This window comes from Clupea harengus, chromosome 13, assembly GCF_900700415.2.
Source record: "Clupea harengus chromosome 13, Ch_v2.0.2, whole genome shotgun sequence".
Classification (NCBI taxonomy): domain Eukaryota; kingdom Metazoa; phylum Chordata; class Actinopteri; order Clupeiformes; family Clupeidae; genus Clupea; species Clupea harengus.
In genome coordinates, this window is record NC_045164.1 from 21412700 (window position 1) to 21433214 (window position 20515).

General features: G+C 45.3%; 1 protein-coding gene across 1 annotated transcript in view; it reads right to left on the bottom strand.

Annotated features, from left to right (window-relative positions):
* Positions 1–19732, bottom strand: part of march5 (membrane-associated ring finger (C3HC4) 5) — a 26862-nt gene extending 7130 nt beyond the window's left edge. The window contains exons 1-2 of the mRNA XM_012819900.3: positions 19325–19732; positions 5229–5431 (exon numbers count right to left, since the gene is read on the bottom strand). Of these exons, the coding sequence (XP_012675354.1) occupies positions 5229–5431; positions 19325–19368 (247 nt within the window). The 5' untranslated portion in view covers positions 19369–19732. The remainder of the gene's footprint in view (positions 1–5228; positions 5432–19324) is intronic.
* Positions 19733–20515: the final 783 nt, after the last annotated feature.

A 20515-nucleotide genomic window follows, 5' to 3' on the forward strand; every position in this document is an offset into this window, starting at 1 on the left:
TACAACGGCTCATTCCGGGGGGGGGGCGGGGGGGGGGTGTGGAGCTGGGAGTAGCCGGACGCTAAAATGAATATTGTTGTTTATTCTTGGGCTTGTCGACAGTGTTGCCACGAGGCGCTGGGTTTAAAGGCGCTCACCCCGGGCAGCCGCATAATCTGAGCCCATCGCTTAATGTGCTCACCTTGTTTCTATGTAGCGAGGGCGCCATAAACAGCACTGCTGCACTGCTTGTGCCCAATCTAGGAAAGAGTGAGGACACGATGAAGTCTACCCCCCCAGACTTTCAACAGGATGAGTTTCCTGATGCAAACGAGTATCATGATATCACGCCCCTACGTCCACTCAGCCTGGAGAGGACACAGGCGAGCCCATCAATCGACCTGGTTGGGTCGGGTTGGCGCTGTCGCAATGTCTTCCGCTTTCTCCCTGCCTAAGCATTACGCCATGGCTGGTCCTGGGGAGCTGGGTATAGTACGTGTGTGTGTGTGTGTGTGTGTGTGTGTGCGTGCTGGTCCTGGGGAACTGGGTCATGCTTAATGGCTATTGGCACAAGAAAGAGCTGAAGCAGTTTCTTTCAGCTCCTGGCAACACTTCCCATAATTAAGATAATTAAAAATAAAAGAAGGGGGGGGGGGGGGCGGCGCGGTGCCAATGTGCCTTTTTTCGGGGGGGAAAGAAGAAGAGCTGGCACTCTTGTTGCACTCTGCTAGTCTGCCACCTCTGTTGCCAGGGGAAGATTACCGGGAGACCGGCGCAGTGGACCTCTACCTGGTGTTACGAGCCGAGGCTCGGTCTCTAATGGAGGACATCCGGAGCCAGACTGCCCTCCTGACGAAGACAATGCCCTGAAACTGCGGATGGATTCCCCTGGCAACCGAGCAACCAGTGGCACAGACACTGCATCACCGCATCACACCACTGCCAAAGCACTGAAGGCGTGATCAGCATCGTCAGTGTTAAAGCAGACACGGACACAGTAGCACCACAGAGGACAACCTGGCAGAGCAGACATTCAAATCACTCATTAACATGGCGTCCTTGTGCGCACCGACTAGGGTGTACTCCTTTTTCATGCCTCTTAACACTTAACACGGTAGAATGACTCAACCAGGCGCACACAGCCTTCCATGACGGCATTGAAGAGCTCCACAGACAGCATATAAGTGAGGTTGTGCCAAAACACGTCTTTACTGCTCGAGCACAGCACAATGGGCCTGTGATCCGCCGTTTGTCTACGTCACACACACAGCGTGATAACACTGGATTGGTGCTGGGCAGTGCAGCGCTCCATGTACCCACCCCCCCCCACACCCTGAGGTGCTCTGGAAAAACACACAGTCACAAACACCAGACGGAAAAGTACACATGTATTTCCCGACACTGACACCTTTTTTTCTACTCAGAGCTGACAGACATCATGACCTTTTTTGCATTGAGCGTTCACCCACAATTAGGAAGACATCACTGCTGCTGTTGCTGCTTCTTCTCAGGCTGCAGATGTGCCGGGGGTGGGGGGGGTGGCATCATTTAAGGTGACTCAGCAGCAGCAGTAAACCCAGCTGTCAGTTCATTTCAGTCTTTTTGCCTAGAGTCGTCCCATCTGACACTTGCTTTCTCTTCATCCTCTTCTCTCTCTCTCTCTCTCTCTTTCTCTTCATCTCTCCCTCCTCTCTTTTCTGACCTTCCAGAGCCTTCTGTGCATCTTTTCCGCTCCCCCACGATGTCTCTATACTCTCCACAGCACTCTGAAACATAAGAACTCCTCAAAAAAGCAGCACCTCTGAGTTTGTGCTCTGTGATCTGTCTCACTCCTTGTCTTCAGAATAACACTCACTAGGAGTCGAGAATGATCCGAGTGGTTTCTTGCCCTCAGTTCAAGGACATCAAAGCAAAGTGAGCTTACATCTTTCTCTCTCTCCTTTAGTTTGGAGTTGAAAGGGGGAGCATATTGGTGCACTAGAGACACAGGAAGAGGAACAGAGGCAATCTAATTCTGGAGAAGACTTGCTAGTAAAGTCAGGGCACACTCGTCACAAGATGAGAAGGAACAGTCAGTGTGTGTGTGTGTGTGTGTGAGAGAGAAACATAAAGGGGAAAAAGAGGAAAGAAACGAACAAGGAGAAAGGGAGAGAAATGACATTTATATTCTCCACACAACTAATGAAGCCCACAGATTAAGAAGAGATGACATCAACACAAAGGCCCACCTCTATTACACAAACAGAAGATAACGCAGGGGTGAAAAAGAAGACCAGAGGAGTATTTCTATCCACGGTCAGAGGGGACTACTATCGCCACTGAAGGAAGCGAGCGCTCCAACTCGGAGCCCAGTGCATCACCGAGCCACGGGGACTCATGAACCCCTGTGACGCACAGGGCCAACACGCATGATTTCTGGGCCCGGGGACCAATTTATTTCAACAGGCCCCCCACCCCAATTAAAGTAAAAAAATAAATAAAAAATGTAAACGCTAGACAGCACACTTGGAATATTCAAGTCCTCGCTTTATTTCTACATCAACTTGACTCTCATTAAAAAATGTCAGGAGTTTGTATGAAATCATATAACAGTTGCCTTGCCTATTAACTCATAAGTTTATAATCACTTCTAATCACTTAAGATATGCATGTTGGTGTTGGTTATTGTTGGTGGTACACTGCAGCCTTGTAAATGTAATTCCAGTCACTGCAGGATGCCTTTGCAAGTCGCTTTGGATTAAAGCATCGCCTAAACACCAGACCTTACCTCATCATCAACCCCTAAGATCACAGTGAATTTGCCCTTATACTGCAATCCGCCACAACTTTTGGAAGCAGTCACGTTTTAGTAGCCAGGCTCCACCAGCCTATTGCTCCCAGCTCAGTTTTCAGGGAATTTGGCTTGCCAGTAAGCTAACGTTAGCCTGTACAGTAGTAGGACCACATGTTGACTAACGTGGCAAACATAGATACAACAATAATGTAGTTCTCATCTTTTCTCCCATTTTCTTTTTGCTTATGAGCGCCAGATACAAGTTTATAAGATATAAGAGTTAACATTTTGATGGCTCGATTTGGTACCAAAGGGGTGTGGAATTAACTAATTAACATATGGCTACCGTTAAGACCAAACCATTGTGCAATATAAAAGGGGAATATACATGCTTGCAGTCAATTCATTCATCTTCATGCTACAATACTCAAAACAAATAATATATACACTTTCTGAAAACATTAAATTGTCTAACTATTCCACTGCCCAGGGACAGCTGACCCCAGAGGTGAACAGCGGGTGTCCCCTTTTGATACGACCAAAAGAGCCATTGCTGATGGGCGTTGTCATGGAAACGACGCGGTCGTCATGTTCTGTATCTGCACAAAGCAGCCTGGGAGATTAGTTTAGGTTTGTCTTTGTTTAGGAAGAGGAGTGACGGAGGAAATGTGCGTGTGTGTGTGTGTGTGTGTGTGTGTGTGTGTGTAAATGAATAAATAAATAAATAAAATAGATAAATAAATGGCCCCATATTCTTTTAACTTCCTGTGGCTGAGAGGCTGTTTGGGAACACAGGGACATTCATGACATTTCAGTCCAGTCCCTGGTGACGGTGGTTGTGCTGACCTGTTAGGCCACCAGCAGCACCCTTTGGTCTGAATGCAGTTGCGAAAGAGCAAGCGACGTGTCTAAATGTAGAGCACAGCGCAACCTCATGGACCTCATGGACACAACCACAGCTCCGAACACTGACCTCGAGTGAAAGAGCGAGAGAGAGAGAGAGAGAGAGAGAGAGAGGGCGATAGAACGGAAAGGGGTGACAGCCCTGACTCAGTCCTCTAGGGGAGCTCCATGCCCTGGGTCAGGGCACTCTCCAGCAGGACTCGCTGATTTTAGTCAGGCTGCCCTTTTAATAGCGCAGAGTGACTGACTGAAAAATACTGGGCTATAAATACTCCAGCCACCATGTGTGTACTGTGCCCCACACCAAGGTGAGGCTCCCTGGCTGACCTCAGCTGCCTGGAGCGCTTTATCTGTACGTTGTTTATCTGTTTTTAATATTAGACGGAGAGAGAGAGAGAGAGAGAGGGAGAGGGGGAGGGGGAGAGAGAGAGGGAGAGAGAGAGAGAGAGAGAGAGAGAGAGGGAGAGAGGGGGAGACAGAGAGAGAGAGAGAGAGACAGAGAGAGAGAGAGAGAGGGGGAGAGAGAGAGAGAGAGAGAGAGAGAGAGAGAGGGAGAGGGAGAGGGAGAGAGCTCAGGCAAAGGTCACTGGGGGACCTCACACCAACGTGACAAGTCTCTTCACATAGAAATCGAGTCAGGTTTGGCGCACATCCTACGGTGTGCAAATCCAACGAAAGAGACTTGATATCCCATCGGGTCTTTGAAAGGACAGTAACCAATTATATGGAGCAGGATGACATTCATAAACAGCTGTTCACACATGGGGGGGTGCAGACAGTTTCATTAGGACACAGGCAGCTAGCCTCGGTCCCAGCTAGCAGATAGAGGACAGACAAGGCTGTCGAGCTTTAGAAATACAGGTGTTAATAACGTGCTCGAACAAAGAAGGGGGAAAATAAATGAATCTTCCTGTCGGTGACTAAGCATGCAGGGCTGGGTGATAGGCTGCACTTTTGTCACGCTGACGTCATGGAAGCCTTGTGGAGTGCGTGGCAGCATCGTCAGCACTGACACTCATTAAAGAGTGTGTGAGAGACATGCTTGGGGGCAGCATCGTCAGCACTGACACTCATTAAAGAGTGTGTGTGAGAGAGATGCTTGGGGGGCACCCCGACAACTTGCTCCACCGTGACGGATCAACTGTTTACTATTATAAACATCTTCTATTATTAACATAGAAGAATTTTACAAAAAATGCAAGGAATACAAACGCAGGTTTAAGCATATGTGTGTCCAAATGCATTGTTTCGTTTTTTTTATCTAATGTATGCTTACTGTGCTTAGACCGAGAACAACAGGAAGTCAGTAGTTTCCTTGCGTTATTTATTCATAGAAAGTAATCAGTAGTTTCTTTATGATGCTTGTTAAGAAAATGAAATGTTAGTTGGTTAACCATGGATGAAACCCCATCATAGACAAGCCCTACTGGATAAGAGCGTAGATTTTTGGGTGCATGTTTGCATGTTTTGTGTGATCTTTTCATGAAGAGAGAAAAAAATCGTAACGACTCGTATCGATATGCAATTCAGTCAAGCAGCGTCACTAAAATGAAGGACTGTACCGTTGCCGTACCGAGTTTTGGGAAGACGATGAGGTACTCGGCGTTGCATTGTGGGCAGGCGACTCTGGCCGTGGAGTTGCCGCGCTGCTTCTCGTCCACCCAGCGCTGCAGGCACGCCTGGTGCACCCACTTGGTGGAGCCACGGCAACGACACGGCCGCACCCACTCCGCCGTCCGGTCATCCTCGTCGGTGGCAAAGCACACCCAGCAACTCCTGCAACACAAAACCCAGGAACACACAAAGCATGAGTAACATTCAGTATTAACACTTGTGACATATTCAAGAACACAATTCTAGGAGTGGGAATTGCATGTAGAAACATGCAACGCTTGTCAATGTAGAGTCAACACCTGGCACGTGAAAGTGTATAAGAGCCACACAACATTGCAACATTTATGACACGTTTACATTTACGGCATGGTGGTCTCCGAAACAACCATTTCCTGACACCTGTGTCTGTGCATCAGCGAATGGGTAAACGGCATATCTCTATCCTATATATCTTATTCCTGCATATAATATCTGCCATAGCATTCATTTGTCTGGCGCAGAAGAGGGCCAGTCTGGAAAGAGATCAGAGATCAGATCTAAACATTACTGAGGAAACTGATCACCTGACTACAACATGGTAGAGCTGGTGACCACGAGAACCACTGGGAATGTTCATCCACAAAACCTGGTCTGTTAAGTTGCTAGAATAGCCTTCTTCATAAACTTTTCATTATTACGACGTCATTTTATCAACGTTTCTGTGTGTACAAGGGATATTGAAGTGCAGCTTTGGAACCGAGAACATCATCAGAAAGAGCTAAACATTTTAGCCATCAAAGACAGCCTTAAAAGACAGCCTTAAAAGCTTTGTGGCAGCACTGTCCATCTAATCTTGGCAAGGACTTCACAGAGAGCGAGGGGGAGAGAGAGAGAGAAAGATGTGGGTGAGGAGTTGAGGCCAAAACGTACTCTTTAAAAGTAGGCACTAGGCAGTCAGCAAAAGCTAGTACCCCAGTGAGATGGAAAAGATAAAAGCTGGGCATCTCCCTCCTGACTAGGAAAATGATCCAGGCCTTTAAGAGGGGGGTGGGGGGTTATCTAGGGAGCCAGTACAGGTATTGGACATTTCACTGGAAAATACGCATGCCATATGGGTTGATGACAAAGGAAAGTCAAAGAAGACCCTTCATATAACCATGACCTAAGGGAAACACACACACACAGTCCGACACACACACAGACACACACGCACACAGATAAATCAATCAGAGTACTACCAGGAAATGTGTCTGCCCTTGCTAGCCCACACAGTTATTGAGCAAACTTGCACAGGCAGGGTTTGACTACTGCTCTTTCGTAAATTGTGACTAAGGTTTATAAGGTTAAACGTGAAGTTACCAAATGCAAAGGAAGTTAGCAAATGTTCTTCTCCCAGGGAGACCATAATGAAAGCCAACGATCCACTCTGAATAAGACCAACGGCTAAATGACTAAATTTGACAAGATATGGGTTTTCCATTAGCTTCTTCATTGTCTCCTGAATTAACCCTCAAGAACTACTTCTACTGCCAATTACCACTTGACTACCTTTGGCCAGTTCCAGGATTGTGATTCAGTAATTATTGGAGCACTTGGTGAGTCATCTGCTTTGCCCTGCGGCTTCATTCAGGAGGAGAGGAGAGGAGAGGAGAGGAGAGGAGAGGAGAGGAGAGGAGAGGAGAGGAGAGAGCACGACTGCGTAATGCCTTGAGCTCTGGCTGCCCTCCTTCAAAATGAAGAGACCATGATGGATAATGGACCCTCATCTTTCTATCCTACTCTTTTTTCACACTCCTTTTTTTTTTTTTTTTCTTACCTTCCAATTTATCCATGTCTCCTGTTGTTAAGTTTTCCACTCTTTGTTACTGTTCCTTCCTATAGCTCTCCGCTCCATCCACCTTAAGGCATCTCCCTCCAACAGTCCTAATCACCTTTCTTTCTCCCCTCCCCTCCACTCTTCTTTTCTCTCCTCAAGCTCCTCAAGGTCATTTGGGTTTGCACTCAGCCATCCATCAGATAGCTACTTCAGCCAGACCTGAGCAAAAAGATTAACTTTTAGGATGCTCAGCCTTTGAGATCTCAGGTACCGGCTTCGCACGCTGCACCGCACCTCCGGATGATGGATTGCTCTCCTCTGCAGGTTCAAAAGCCCACCTCTCATCGCTCTTAAATCAAGAGAATAAGACTCAGTGGACTCAGAGTGGGATCAATTCTGTCTTTTCTTCTTCATTTGTGCATGATGATTACAATGCTATTTTGTCAAGGTCCCTGATCAATCCTATCTTTCAGCACGATGGGTATAGACTTCAGAATCTTTCAGCCGGATGGGTATAGACTTTGGCGCTACTGTAAACAATCTCACCAAACAACAACAACAACAACAAATCATTGTGGTCTGATGAGGAATCTTCACCATGCAGATGGGGCATTCAAGTGACAAAGACAAGATGAGTCCCTTAGAACATCTAATTACAGGGACTTCTCTATGCTGCCCATTATTAGAACTACACAGGCAGCAAAGTAGTTAGTCCTTCTCTCAAGCATCTCTACTGGAGAGAAGTCAGGCTGCATGAGGTCTTTCCCCCAGACAACCATCAGCAGTCATGCCTGGCCATCGCCTACGGCCTTTGTGCACTTAAAGAGGTAGTCCGCAATTCGGTTTCGCAAAAAGGTTGCTGATATGTGCTCACCAGCCAATCAAATTACACCCCTCCCTTACGTGCTCCTGAAGCACCGAGGTGATTGGCTGGGATGTTTCAGGTTCGGTCCGAGCCACTTTTTTTTGTTTCCCATTTACAGGGCCAGGGCTGTGTACAAATATTAGAGTTTTTTTCCGAAGCAATTCGCCAAATTTAACAAGAAGTGGGATTGGGATTACAATCACAAACTGCACCTTGAGCACATGGCCCAAGCAGTCAACAGCCAAAGCCAGTGGAGAACTCCTCCCTTCCTTCCCTCCCTTCTCCCTAGTTTCTTCCTTCCCACTGTGGGCCTCCATAGCTGTGACGTGACAGTGAAAGGAGCAACGAGCATGAGGGAGAGGAAGAGACAGCGATGAAGGGGGAGTGAGAGTGAGAGAGTGAAAGCACGTAAGGAGGGGGGGGGGGAGCAGGGCGAGAGAGAGAGTTTGAGAGGTTCACATCTGGCCCCCATATTTCAGCCGTCACACATGGCTGACCAAGTTATTCTTAGGTCCAAGGAGACAAGGATCTAATAATGCTTCATGGGGTTTCTAGGCCAGGCTCGCTGAAGGAGGTGGGAAGAGGGTGTGTGTGTGTCCTGTGTGTGTATGTGTGTCCTGTATGTGTGTGTGTGTGTGTGTGTGTGTGTGTGTGTGTGTGTGTCCTGTGCACACGTGTCTGTGTGTGCGTCTGTGTGTGCGCCTGTGTGTCAGCGCATCTGTGCGTCTGCGCGTGTTTGTCTGTGCTTGGTGCGTGTTAGGGCTCCCCAAGACGCAGTGTCATCTGCTCCCCGTCCCAGTACACCTGCTAATGCCCCTGTGCCAGCTCCATTGGTGATGCCCCTTGGCTTCAAACACCATGCTTATCTGGCCTGTTTTCACCCAATCTGTCAGGGGATGACATTTAGGTTCCAATCTACATAATTACACCCAACCTTGAGCAGTTGGCATTTTTAATAGATGACTGAGGCCATGTTTTTCCCCCCGACGTATGTCACGGAGATTAATCACAGCCTCCGCAGTAATGTGAGAGGAAATGTGTTCCAACTGATTTGTTTTGGGTTTTCAGGCAATTTGTGATCAGGAAGAGGGAGACAAATGGTGGTAGCATTTGCTGCTGGAGTCCATCGCTCCCCAGTGAGTGTTTGCTATTGATATGGAAATGACAGGGACTAGAAAGTAGGGCATTTGGAAATGGATTCGAAAGAAAACACCTGTGTGCAACTGCTACAGCCAAGCCTGTATTGGCACCACCCTTCAGCTTGCATTGCATTCTACTTCATGTGAGCCTCTGTTTGTTTCATGTCTCCTCCCTCTTACCTACAAGCTCATCTCTCTTTAGCCGTCTGCTTTTACACAGAGATGCCGCTATATTGCTCTTAAGAAGACCCCTTTTGACGGCTTTGCATACTTGCACTGAACCAAACAAGTGTTTTAGACAGCATGTTGGCATTGCAGGAGCAGAGGGCTGGCGTTTGACAGTGTCTATAATGCTGCGTTCTAGACCACTTGGAACACGTATATTTTGAACGCCAGTTGAAGTCAGAGCTCCTACTCAGAAACTCTGAGAGAAGAAAAAAAATCCCTGGCTTCAGTGAGGCATGTCATTAAATCAATTTAACATCAGTATCAATATGGCAACAAACCCAACAGAGCCTAACGGAGACCTTGACTATATCAAAGGTTAAAAACCTTTTTAAATACATGAGATGCACGAAGTGGCAGATAGTCAAAAGGAAAGAGTTGTTCATAATTGTACATTATTGATACCAAGCTAAATCCACCGATGAGTCATCACCATGTTATTGTGTTTACATTTGGCTCAAACACGTCAAAGTCGGAGCTGGGAAATAATGTCGGAGGTTCCAAATTCCGAGTTGCCTCAAATGCACCATAACATCCGCATTGTAAAAATAGCCTACCTGTTACTTTCAAAAACAATGACGGGTGTACTTAGCGTAGGTGAGCTCCTGCAAGCCATGATGCACATGTATAGCAATGTTCAGACTCAAGTAAAGTTGGCGTGCTTCATGTACAACATGTTAACGCTCATCGTGTATAACATGTTAACGCTCATCGTGTATAACATGTTAACGCTCATCGTGTATAACATGTTAACGCTCATCATGAACAACATGTTAACGCTCATCGTGACCAACATGTTAACGCTCATCATGAACAACATGTTAACGCTCATCATGAACAACATGTTAACGCTCGCTCATCATGAACAACATGTTAACGCTCATCATGAACAACATGTTAACGCTCATCGTGTATAACATGTTAACGCTCATCGTGTATAACATGTTAACGCTCATCGTGTATAACATGTTAACGCTCATCATGAACAACATGTTAACGCTCATCATGAACAACATGTTAACGCTCATCATGCCAGATTTGTGTGTTCTGCTCCGTTTTGCTTAGTTGCTAGGCTGCGTCACACCCCCATCCCGCCATGCTGGCTCCCTCTCTCATACAGACAGACATCGATCCAGCTCTGTGACTATCTCCACTGCTGGCTTGAAGGCAGAGCAACAATGACCCCCCCCATTACGTGTTTGGACCTTTCATACAGAACGACGAGGCGGGAATAAAGGCACAAAAATCCTGCCTTAAACAGGCCGTAGAAAAAGGACTTTTCAGTACATCACTCTAGATGCCAGACAGCCAGAGATAATAACAGAGATAAAAAGCTTTGTCCAGAAAATGTTAAAAAGAAAAATAGGTGGTCTATCAGGCCTTCTACAGTTGCAGATCTGTACTTCCTGAAACCTAAGAAACAGCTTCATGAACAAACCCTACTTGCCTACATGTACACACACACACACCCCCTGGCAGTCTGCCAAGCAGTGCCCAATACTGTGCTCAATACTGGGACCACGATATAGATTTAACCACCGGCACTACGGTGAGGAGAGCAGTTCTCTCCGGATGGGGGTGAAACGGGATTGAAAGCACACTGCCCTCCAGGGGCGCGGTTCACCTGTGCCCAGCGGTACCAGAGAACATGGGAGTCACTCCTGTTTCATCATGGTGCTTCTGTGGCGCGTTTCAGGATGTGACTGGGTGTCGGACATGACTGAACCCAATCACATAATACGGCATGTATAATTAAGAGGGCCTGGCTGTGGGAGCATGCATAATACATGGCAAATCTCTGGCCCTCCACCCCCAGTGTCGGCCCCTGTGTGTGTGTGTGTGTGTGTGTGTGACTGTGTGTGTGTGTGCGTGTGCGTGTGCGTGTGCGTGTGTGACTGTGTGTGTGTGTGTGTGTGTGTGTGTGTGTGTGACTGTGTGTGTGTGTGTGTGTGTGTGTGTGTGTGTGTGTGTGTGTGTGTGTGTGTGTGTGTGTGTGTGTGTGTGTGTATGTGACTGTGTGTGTGTGTGTGTGACTGTGTGTGTGTGTGTGTGTATGTGACTGTGTGTGTGTGTGTGTGTGTGTGTGTGTGTGTGTGTGTGTGTGTGTGTGTGTGTGTGTGTGTGTGTGTCAGTGGGGGCCATGCCAGTCCTAACACAGTCACTCATTTGGCCCCTCACTCGGGTTGCTGGCCGATTTTCCATCTTCTGCCACTGAATAAAACATCAGGGCCAGGAGACTGTATCCAGACACATACAGTACACACACACAGACACAGACACACACACAGTACACACACACACACACATCAACTCTTCATCCACTCAATCCCAGGCCAGAACTTTCTGCTGATTATTAGACAGGAAAAACCAGATGACCAGGGCACATATGAGGGGAGACTCACTGCTTCCGCATATTAGGGCTCACAGACAGTGGCTGTCCCAGACAATAGGCAGGTTTCCTTCACCGTAAACGCATATCCGTCAAGGACATCTCGGAGACAGAAGAGGAGGAGAACAAATCCTGTGGCATGAATGCAAGACGAGTGGATGACTGAGACGCTATGTGCTAGGCTTTGTGGAGCTGGTAGAACAATGGCTGAGGGGAATATGATCAACTGAAAGCGAGATGAGGCGCAGTGTATGTATATTCATCAGTGAGTGTGAGTGTGTGTGTGTGTGTGTGTGTGTGTGTGTGAGTGAGAGAGTGTGTGTGTGTGTGTGTGTGTAACGCGAGGAACTGGAGGGCCGCGCTGATTGGAAAGGATGGGGCAGATAGCCATGTCGTCTCCACAGGAGCAGAGAGGAGAGGAGCTAGGCTCAGGGAGACAAAGCCTGGTGTCGCCCTGGTGCTCGAGATTGGCCATCTCCTGTTGCCGTAACTCGGTCCTGGTCCTGACAGCCTATGATACAGGCTGTCCGACACACGATCCACCCCGACGAAACTCAAGCCACCACTGCTGCCCCTCACCATCACAAAACACACCAGCAGCAGATAAGGCACAGGCTCACTCACATACGCCTCAGTATTTACTGACAGTCAACCTGTGTTAATATTCCCCAAAAAGCTATACGAACATATTATGCCTCCAGTGTAACGCTTTTCACCTAAGATGAAAGCGTTTGTCAAACGATACAAAAAATAAAAGGCCTTCACATGTACGTAGCTTACATATACATGGTGCCTTTATAACCAGAGAAATGACAATTAATCCTTTCTCCTTTAGTGAGAAATGAACACCGTCTCTCTGTCAGGTAGGATTTCCTGTATGAGAGAAAATATTGCCTTTTCCACACCTTCCAATGACACGTCACCCCAAGGGACGGAGCAACAGAACCCAGAAACTACTTGGCCAAATCATCGCCACGTCTCATAACACGACGAGGAGGCTATTCAACATTCAACATTCTCCCTTGTGATTCTAACTCTCACTTGAACAACATGCGTTCTGTGCCTCACCCACACGTACACACACACAAACACATGTTGTAATTCCTCCCTCCGAGCCACTCAACCACGTAAACACACACTTCTCCGGGGTGGGGGATTAGCAGTGAAAGCAGAGTCCATCTGTGGATGCCTCTTGTATGAGCGGACAGACTCAAGCTCCTTGGGCTGGGGCTGGAACCCAGGGTGTTGCGTAACAGCAGCATCAATGGGGAGTGGGGGGGGGGGGGGCGTGGAGAGAGAGAAAGCTCCCTTAATTACTGTGAGAACTGGCTGGAGGAGTGACTAGGTAGGGCAAATGCAGAGAGAGAGAGAGAGACACACACAGACAGACAGAGAGATTGAGAGAGATGATGCCTCGGGGCACAGAAGTGGCACCGTGGGGCTGAGTGCCACCCTCGCTGGTAGGAGGGGGATGGTGGCAATGGCACGGTTGGTGCCATCACAGCATTGTCAGTGCCTACCGTGACCCGCAGTGAAATCCATGAGCTTAAGACAAGGCTGTCCGCACTGAGAGAAGAACCAACTTTTTAAATATCATTTCACAGAACTGCAGCAAGGCACTGTTCTCGGTCACAGACTGATTAATAAGTCCCACAAGAGCCTGGGACACTTTTAGCTTCTGCCTCAAAATGTGAAGAATTTCCACAAGTCCTTAGTAGCAAAATAACAATTAGGGATGGTAATGTCAGGAACGCCAGTAGCCCATATGATCTGCCCTGCGATAAACCAGCAGTCACGAGGAACTTTGATGGCATCTCTGAGGCAGAACTCTGCATGATTGTAAGAGAGAGCAAACAGTCAACTTGCTGTCTTGACCCTGTCCCAATTAAATACAAAAATAAAAATAAATTGAAACTTTTTATTAGTGTATCCACATCCTCTCCAACAACACATCTTTTGAAACTGGAATATTCCCCAATGCATTTAAAACTGCTGTTGTGAAACCACTACTGAGAAAACCAAATCTAGACTACAAGTAGTTCACAGGCCTATACCACATTTACTCTTCGTGATCAAGATACTTGAAAAAGTAGCGGGCATTTCAATCAGGTAAACTACTTTTAAAATTACAACGGTATTTTACAGAAGTTCCAGTCAGGTTTCAAATGTAATCACAGAGACGGCTCCAACTTAAAATAGTTAATGATCTTAGATTTATTGGCACTGAAAACAAGGTCTCTTAGATGTGAGTGCTGCGTTTGACACGATTGTCCTCAACATTTGAATCGATCGGCTAGGAAAATGGTTCACTCAACCAGACACTCACGCCATGTTGTGAAGGCCAGGCACCAAAGACTAAAGGGAAAAGGTGTTACAGGGTGTCTGGAGATCCTGACTAAGGCTTTAGGAAAGATATTAATTAACTATTGAAGGCTTAGATTTTATAAGTTACCTTGCTCCTCTCTCACCCCTACTTTTGTGCAGCTGGTGGATGTTTTTTTGTGGGTAAATTAGGCTAAGTTATGCAGATAAACGTATTGGGGAGTTTTGGCTGAAGGGCAAAAGACGCAATGTTTGGAGTCATATTTGAACATTTGACGAGATGCAGCCGCTTAACGTGGTGGAGACTCCCTTTTTCCAAAACATGATAGAGGACATGAAACTAACTGGAGTTTAAGGTAGCCTTCCCTGTTGCACAGACATTGCGTGTTGATAAATATATATGAGGATACCAGTGGCACACAGTCTGGCTCTTCAAAGCCTTCTGAGAAGTGATGACAAAAATTTGAAACATAAAATGCATCATATCTGTTATATAAAATGCTAGTTTATTCAAACAGACTAAGTTTGACAAAATAACTCAGTAAGACTAGGCTAACTATGTTACACCATCTCTTCTGTGTCACTGAAAACACAGAGGAATTTTCATCCGATCAAGTTAAATACTATTGGCCTAGTATTTAACACGATATGTGTTATAAGACCATGTTTAAGTCGGGATCAGTAAGATTATCATGTTTTGTTAAAGTCCCTCTCCTGGAGATCACTCTGTAGAATCAATGCAATCCAGCATGTTCATGGTCAAGTTTGTTGTTTTTGTATTATTTTTTGTCATTTGTTTGTTTGTTTACTTTTCTGTATCTATGTGATAAAACTATATATATATATATATATATATATATATATATATATATAAAAAGGCCCTCTCCTGAGCCATTCATGGCATCAAAATGGCTTGGATGTAACTACACCTTGGCCTCATTTAGTACTTGTGATATGCAAATGCCAGGCTACACCTGGCTTCTCCTCCGATAGCTCTCGTTTCGATGTAACCTTATGCTAATGATACGCAAATCCCCACCCTGCACATTGATGACATTGGTTTCTTAGATAAGTGACGTATGAATCCTAGGCTGTCTCATTCCCTGTTTTCATTGGTACACTACATTTCCACGGTGGAAATACTCAGCCATGGCGTTGACTGCTTATGAAATGCTGTGTATCATATATATATATATACACACACATATAAACAAAAAAACACCAGATGTTTGTGTCTTTATTTTTGTTGTTTATATTTAACAAAAGGTTTAACTATGCAAATGTACTTTCTGATTGGTTGGACAGTTTGATTGTGTCTGACTGTCTTCCTGACCTGAACTGTATCCTTGACCTTGGCATTGACCTTAGCATTGTCAGTACTCTGTTCTGGCAAATGAGCTTAAGGTGGACTTCTCTTGAGGGAAAAAAAAAAAAAAAACACAAAGCAAGCAAGAAAGAGAAACCACACTGTTGTCCAAGCAGCCAAAGAGATATAGAGATAAAACAATGCCTCTCTGCTCCGAGAGCACAGCACTAGGACGATAAGGTGGCACAACAGAGTACAAGTTGCTGCATCTAGTGAGTGTGGCGTGATCATCAAATAAGTCATCAACTTAAAACTAGTTTACAACCAATACTTGTTTAGTACCCCATTGTTTTGTTAACATGATGCCATATCCTATGTGTGCAGCGCCTAGGTCTGAAGCTAGTTAGCAAGTGAGTGAGTGTGCAGGTCAAGGGAGATCAGAGTAGGGCACGCTGACGCAACAAGAGCCCTGTGACAGGGATGAGTGTGGCAGCCCCCACTATTTGCTCATTGCTTTACAAGTCAGCGTCCTGTGTCTCTTAAAGGAGCCCTTAAGCTCCGCCACAAAGACTCCTTTCACCAGGGCTAGGTCACAGGACTGTGGGAATCAACAGGATCCTCCACACAAAGGCCTGCAAAGCCACTACAGGATGCTGGCCTACAGCAAGATGGAGCTCTAGTCCTGGGAGCCGTCTGAAGCCTGCCTAAGTGCGTTTCCCATTTACCAAGAAACAAACCGCTGTCCACCTCAGGGGATTAGTACAATGGACCTTCTGCCTGGTGAATGCTAGGTCTGTTTGGTTCTGATAAGATAAGATAAGGTGATAAGAGCCTCTTCAGTCTCCACAGCCTCCGATTTCACAGAGAATGTAAAACTAACACAGGGCCAGTGAAATCACACCACCATTAATAACAATAAAGAAATGAATACATAACAAATACAGGTGATCTGATATGATCAGTGTCAATTCTATCACAAACTTGCCTATTTCTTCTGCAAATAAGCAAACAAACAGGAATGCCAACCAACTGGACGGGCAGTTACTATATCTTAAGACTGTATTTTCATGAATGCTTATGGTTCAAATGCTTGATTTCTGTACAGTAATGTGTTAAAGTATCTATATACATCTTGAGGCATTGACTGTAGAGCACCTGCCATTTCAACAGTCTTCATGACTCATGTTCTAGCAGTTTTGCAAAGTGACACTTAAACAAGCTTACGGCATTAAACTTGATCTGATCGTTCCCTGAACTTATGGATCAAATGACAAGGTCAACGACTGGCTCTAGTAAACAATAACCTGTGCTTTAAAGGGGGGGCTCTGAAAATGACCAGCAAATATGTAGAATATAGGAAGTGAAAGTGTGAGTGAGTTGTGAGTTAAATAACCAAAAGTGTTGAGACACATCCAATGGCACTCTCCAATTCCTATTCGCGTCACATCATTACAATTTGGCCTACCATAAGAGGGAGGTGGGTAACAATTTCACGCCGTTGTCATTCGGAGAGTTAGGCTACTTGTCAGATACCTCAATATAAACAAAACAGCAGTTGGATTACTTGCTGCCCACCCTTGTTCATCCGAGTGGAAACTAGGCTACATCTCTACAAATCCAGACACAGGATTCAATACATAATTTTATTTTATGCCAAAAACCATACTATCAATTTCTCCCCTTTGTCACAGATTGTATTACAGCAGATTTAATATCCCTCATATTTTTTTTACGCACCACAAGGACTGCATCAAAGATGTCTCCTGCATTATTTGTTTTCTATTGTAATTTAGCTCCACTATGTGAAGAAGTGTCAAAAATGTCTATGCGACTATGCGATGTCTTTGAACAACATGAATAAAACATGTCAGCTCTGAAAGTCTAATTTGCACTTGCACAACAGGATTTTCTATAGCAGGAGCATAAGAGGAGAACAGAGAGAGCCATCTCGGATGACAGACACAACACACACAGCAAGGAGCACGTGTCAGAGAGAAAACTGAAGAGAAACGCGTAGGTTATGTCGGACAGCCAAAGGTCAGACAGGATTTAAGCTCTCGAGCTGCCAGTAGAAGACTGCATTGCAGGGGAGCCAGCTGCAAGTGACAGGCTTCGATAAGGGCGTCATGGCGTTGTGTGCTCAGCACTGATACAGACCCGCCTGCAACACAGTTGCCTACTAGTAGTGTGATGCAACATACGTCTCCTGGTTATCTATGTTTAACACGGGGCTACGGGTTTCAGGAAGGGACATCCACCTGAAAATACAGCATGCTACCAGCAGGCAGCACTGCCAAGAATTGCTCTTAAATCAGCTAGCCTACTTACTAAACAGGAATAGCGCTTACTCATATATCCGTGCAAGCGGCATAAAAAGCTTAGCAAAATAAGACCGCCTCTAAGTAATTAAAAGTAGTGCAGGTGCTCCAGGCCTGTATTATTTCAAGTGCTCCCCTTGCAAATGAAAAGGCTCCACAAGTGATGACATGGGCGGCCTGTCTCGTAAACACTGGTAACAGAACAGTACAGTTTTTCGTCATTCAGGAAACACATGGAGGACTGTACATCTGGCAAAAATGGGAAAGGAAGAAAGCCGTCTCAGTGGAAAAACAGACACACAGACAAGGTCAATGGGACACAGCAGCCCTGGTCAATGGCAGGGAAGAGGGGGAAGAGGGGATGAATCAAAAGCATGCTGGAGGACCATCAGTCATAATGAATGTTGTTAAAAGTCCTCTACAATTAGACCAGTTTAGATGACAATTAATGGATGGAAATAAAACTGCAAGACCACGTGGCACAGGAGAATGCATATCCTTGCTTTTCTTTCCTTTGGGTCACGATTAGATATGCATGACTTTGTGACTGCATGCCAGTGTAATGAATGATCACAACAAGGAGGGAACTGACCTTCATCTGAAATCTAGAAAAATAGTTAGTACTTAGTTCCCCCCCCCCCCCAACAACCACTATGTCTGCACTTAAAAACTTTAGATGCAATGTGTTTAAATATACCTGGAGATTTAGAAGTACAATCTGTCCGACTGAATATGCACAATAAACCAACAGATGCAACAGGATCCGAATTAAAGCGTGCGCCTGGGGTCATTCAAACTTGAACACTTCTGCATTCAGTTTCACTCGAGTTGTAGCTTGACTTGCGTGGGAGTAGAAAACGAAAGAATCTGTACTGTACTCATACTGCACCCCTTAGCTATCTTAGCAATGGCCACACACTGATTACGGGTTTTTTTTATGGGAAAGGGCACGCTTAACAAGTTAAATAACTTAACTTGCGTCTGGAGTTTACGTTAGACTGCGACAAGATGTGTGTTTCTGGTTAATACACTTGAACAATGAAGAAAATAGATAAGTAGGATAAAAATACAGCAACTAACTTGGCTAGCTAGATATGTGACCACAACGTCAGGGCTGTTTCGACTAACGTTAACTTAAATACATTCAGGTTTGCTTCTTTATGTGACCCTAACGTGAAATGGAAATAGAAAACAAATATGGTTAAGATCTACAATCCACTGTAGCGTTTTATCCAAAGCCCAAATAACTGTGACCTAAGGATGATAAGTAAGTTAGCCAAGTCCCACGTCGATGACATCACAGCATTTGTTAACGCAGGCTATCGCTAACACAAACTATCCTAGCCAGCTAAAGTTAGCTAGGCAGTGATCATAGGTGACTGCACCGAAATATAGACAAGCTATCATATCATGACTTGAGCTACAGACTAGAACTGAGAAATGAATTGACTGTTATAACAAACGGTTTATTTTCATAGATACATTATCCTAACGTTAGGCATTTTGACATTTACGGCCAATCTATTCTGCAGCAGAATAGTAGCTGGAAATGAAGGAGGCGGCTATGTAACGTATCTAGCTGGCTAACGTTGTCCATTGGCTGATAGCTTGCTAGCTATGTGGCTCGGTCCTTTGATAAATGATACAGGACCGAGTAACAAACCAGGAATACCTGGCACCAAAAAAAATCACTCACCTGTCCGAAATTTGTTGCATTACGACGGCACTCTCCTCTGCCATATCTGTTTGAATGCTGAATCCTTTCAGGGCACAACGACTGAAATGGGCTGGGTTCAGAACTGACGTTTGCTTTCTAGGCCTCAATGAATCCGATAAACCTGACAGCTAGCTTTAGCTAACGTTCCCTAGCTAGCTAATGTTAACGTGCGAACCGTGATGCGAAATGCACAGCCAACCAGAATTAAGTGGAAAACCACTACTCCCGAAACATGAGGCGATTTACAAACGACCATAGTATGTGGAACCGGATTTAACACCAATAGATGACCGATACTTTGTTTGTTTAGTCTGACCGCTTGACTCCATTAACTGTTCCTCTATGAGGTAACGCTGGGGACCAAGGCAATGCGCACTGCGTCACCAATAATAACAGAGCGTGCGAGGCTGGAGGACGACACATCAACTAGGACTCTGGGATATGTAGTCACAGTTCAGATTTTTCTCCTTCATGTAGCCCAAAATATCAAATTAATGTTCTAAGTCGAGCAGACAGTCCTTACCAGGAGGCACTAAGCCTACTTTGGTTGACAAGCAACATGAAGATACACATATGGCTACAGAATACATCATACTGCGGTAAGATTTTTAGAGACTTCTGTCTCCGAATCCCCATTGCTCCTCTTAGGCTGGGCTATTTACTTCATACAAGCTATAAGCGTACACGATTCCAATAATTATATGCAAAGCATTATAGGCTGTGAACTTCGGAAGGAATGATTGTCACAAACAGACAGTTACTGTTTAATAGTTTCCATAGAAAATATATTCCACGACGTTTCTCTTAGTAGCCTAAACAGCCAATAGAAGACGTCTTTCAAAAATAAACGTTCTGTTTGTAGCATCTGGTTAAATCTTGTCCACGTCAACTAACGCTTTAGGCTAACCTAAGGTATTGTATGCATTACAGTGTTGTTATTATTACGTAGTCAATCATTATGGTGTTATAGCATGTATACTAAGCAGGCTATAACTAATTTTAACTGTTTGACACAGTTCTTGAAGTATTTAAATTAAGGATAGGGGACCATGTGCTTTTTCTTTTCATTGTCTTTATTTCTTTATTTCCCCACTCTGTTTGTTTATTTGTCTTTCTTCATTCCTTTCTTCCTTCATTTGTCAGTAGACAGAACCGTTGAACTGTCTTACT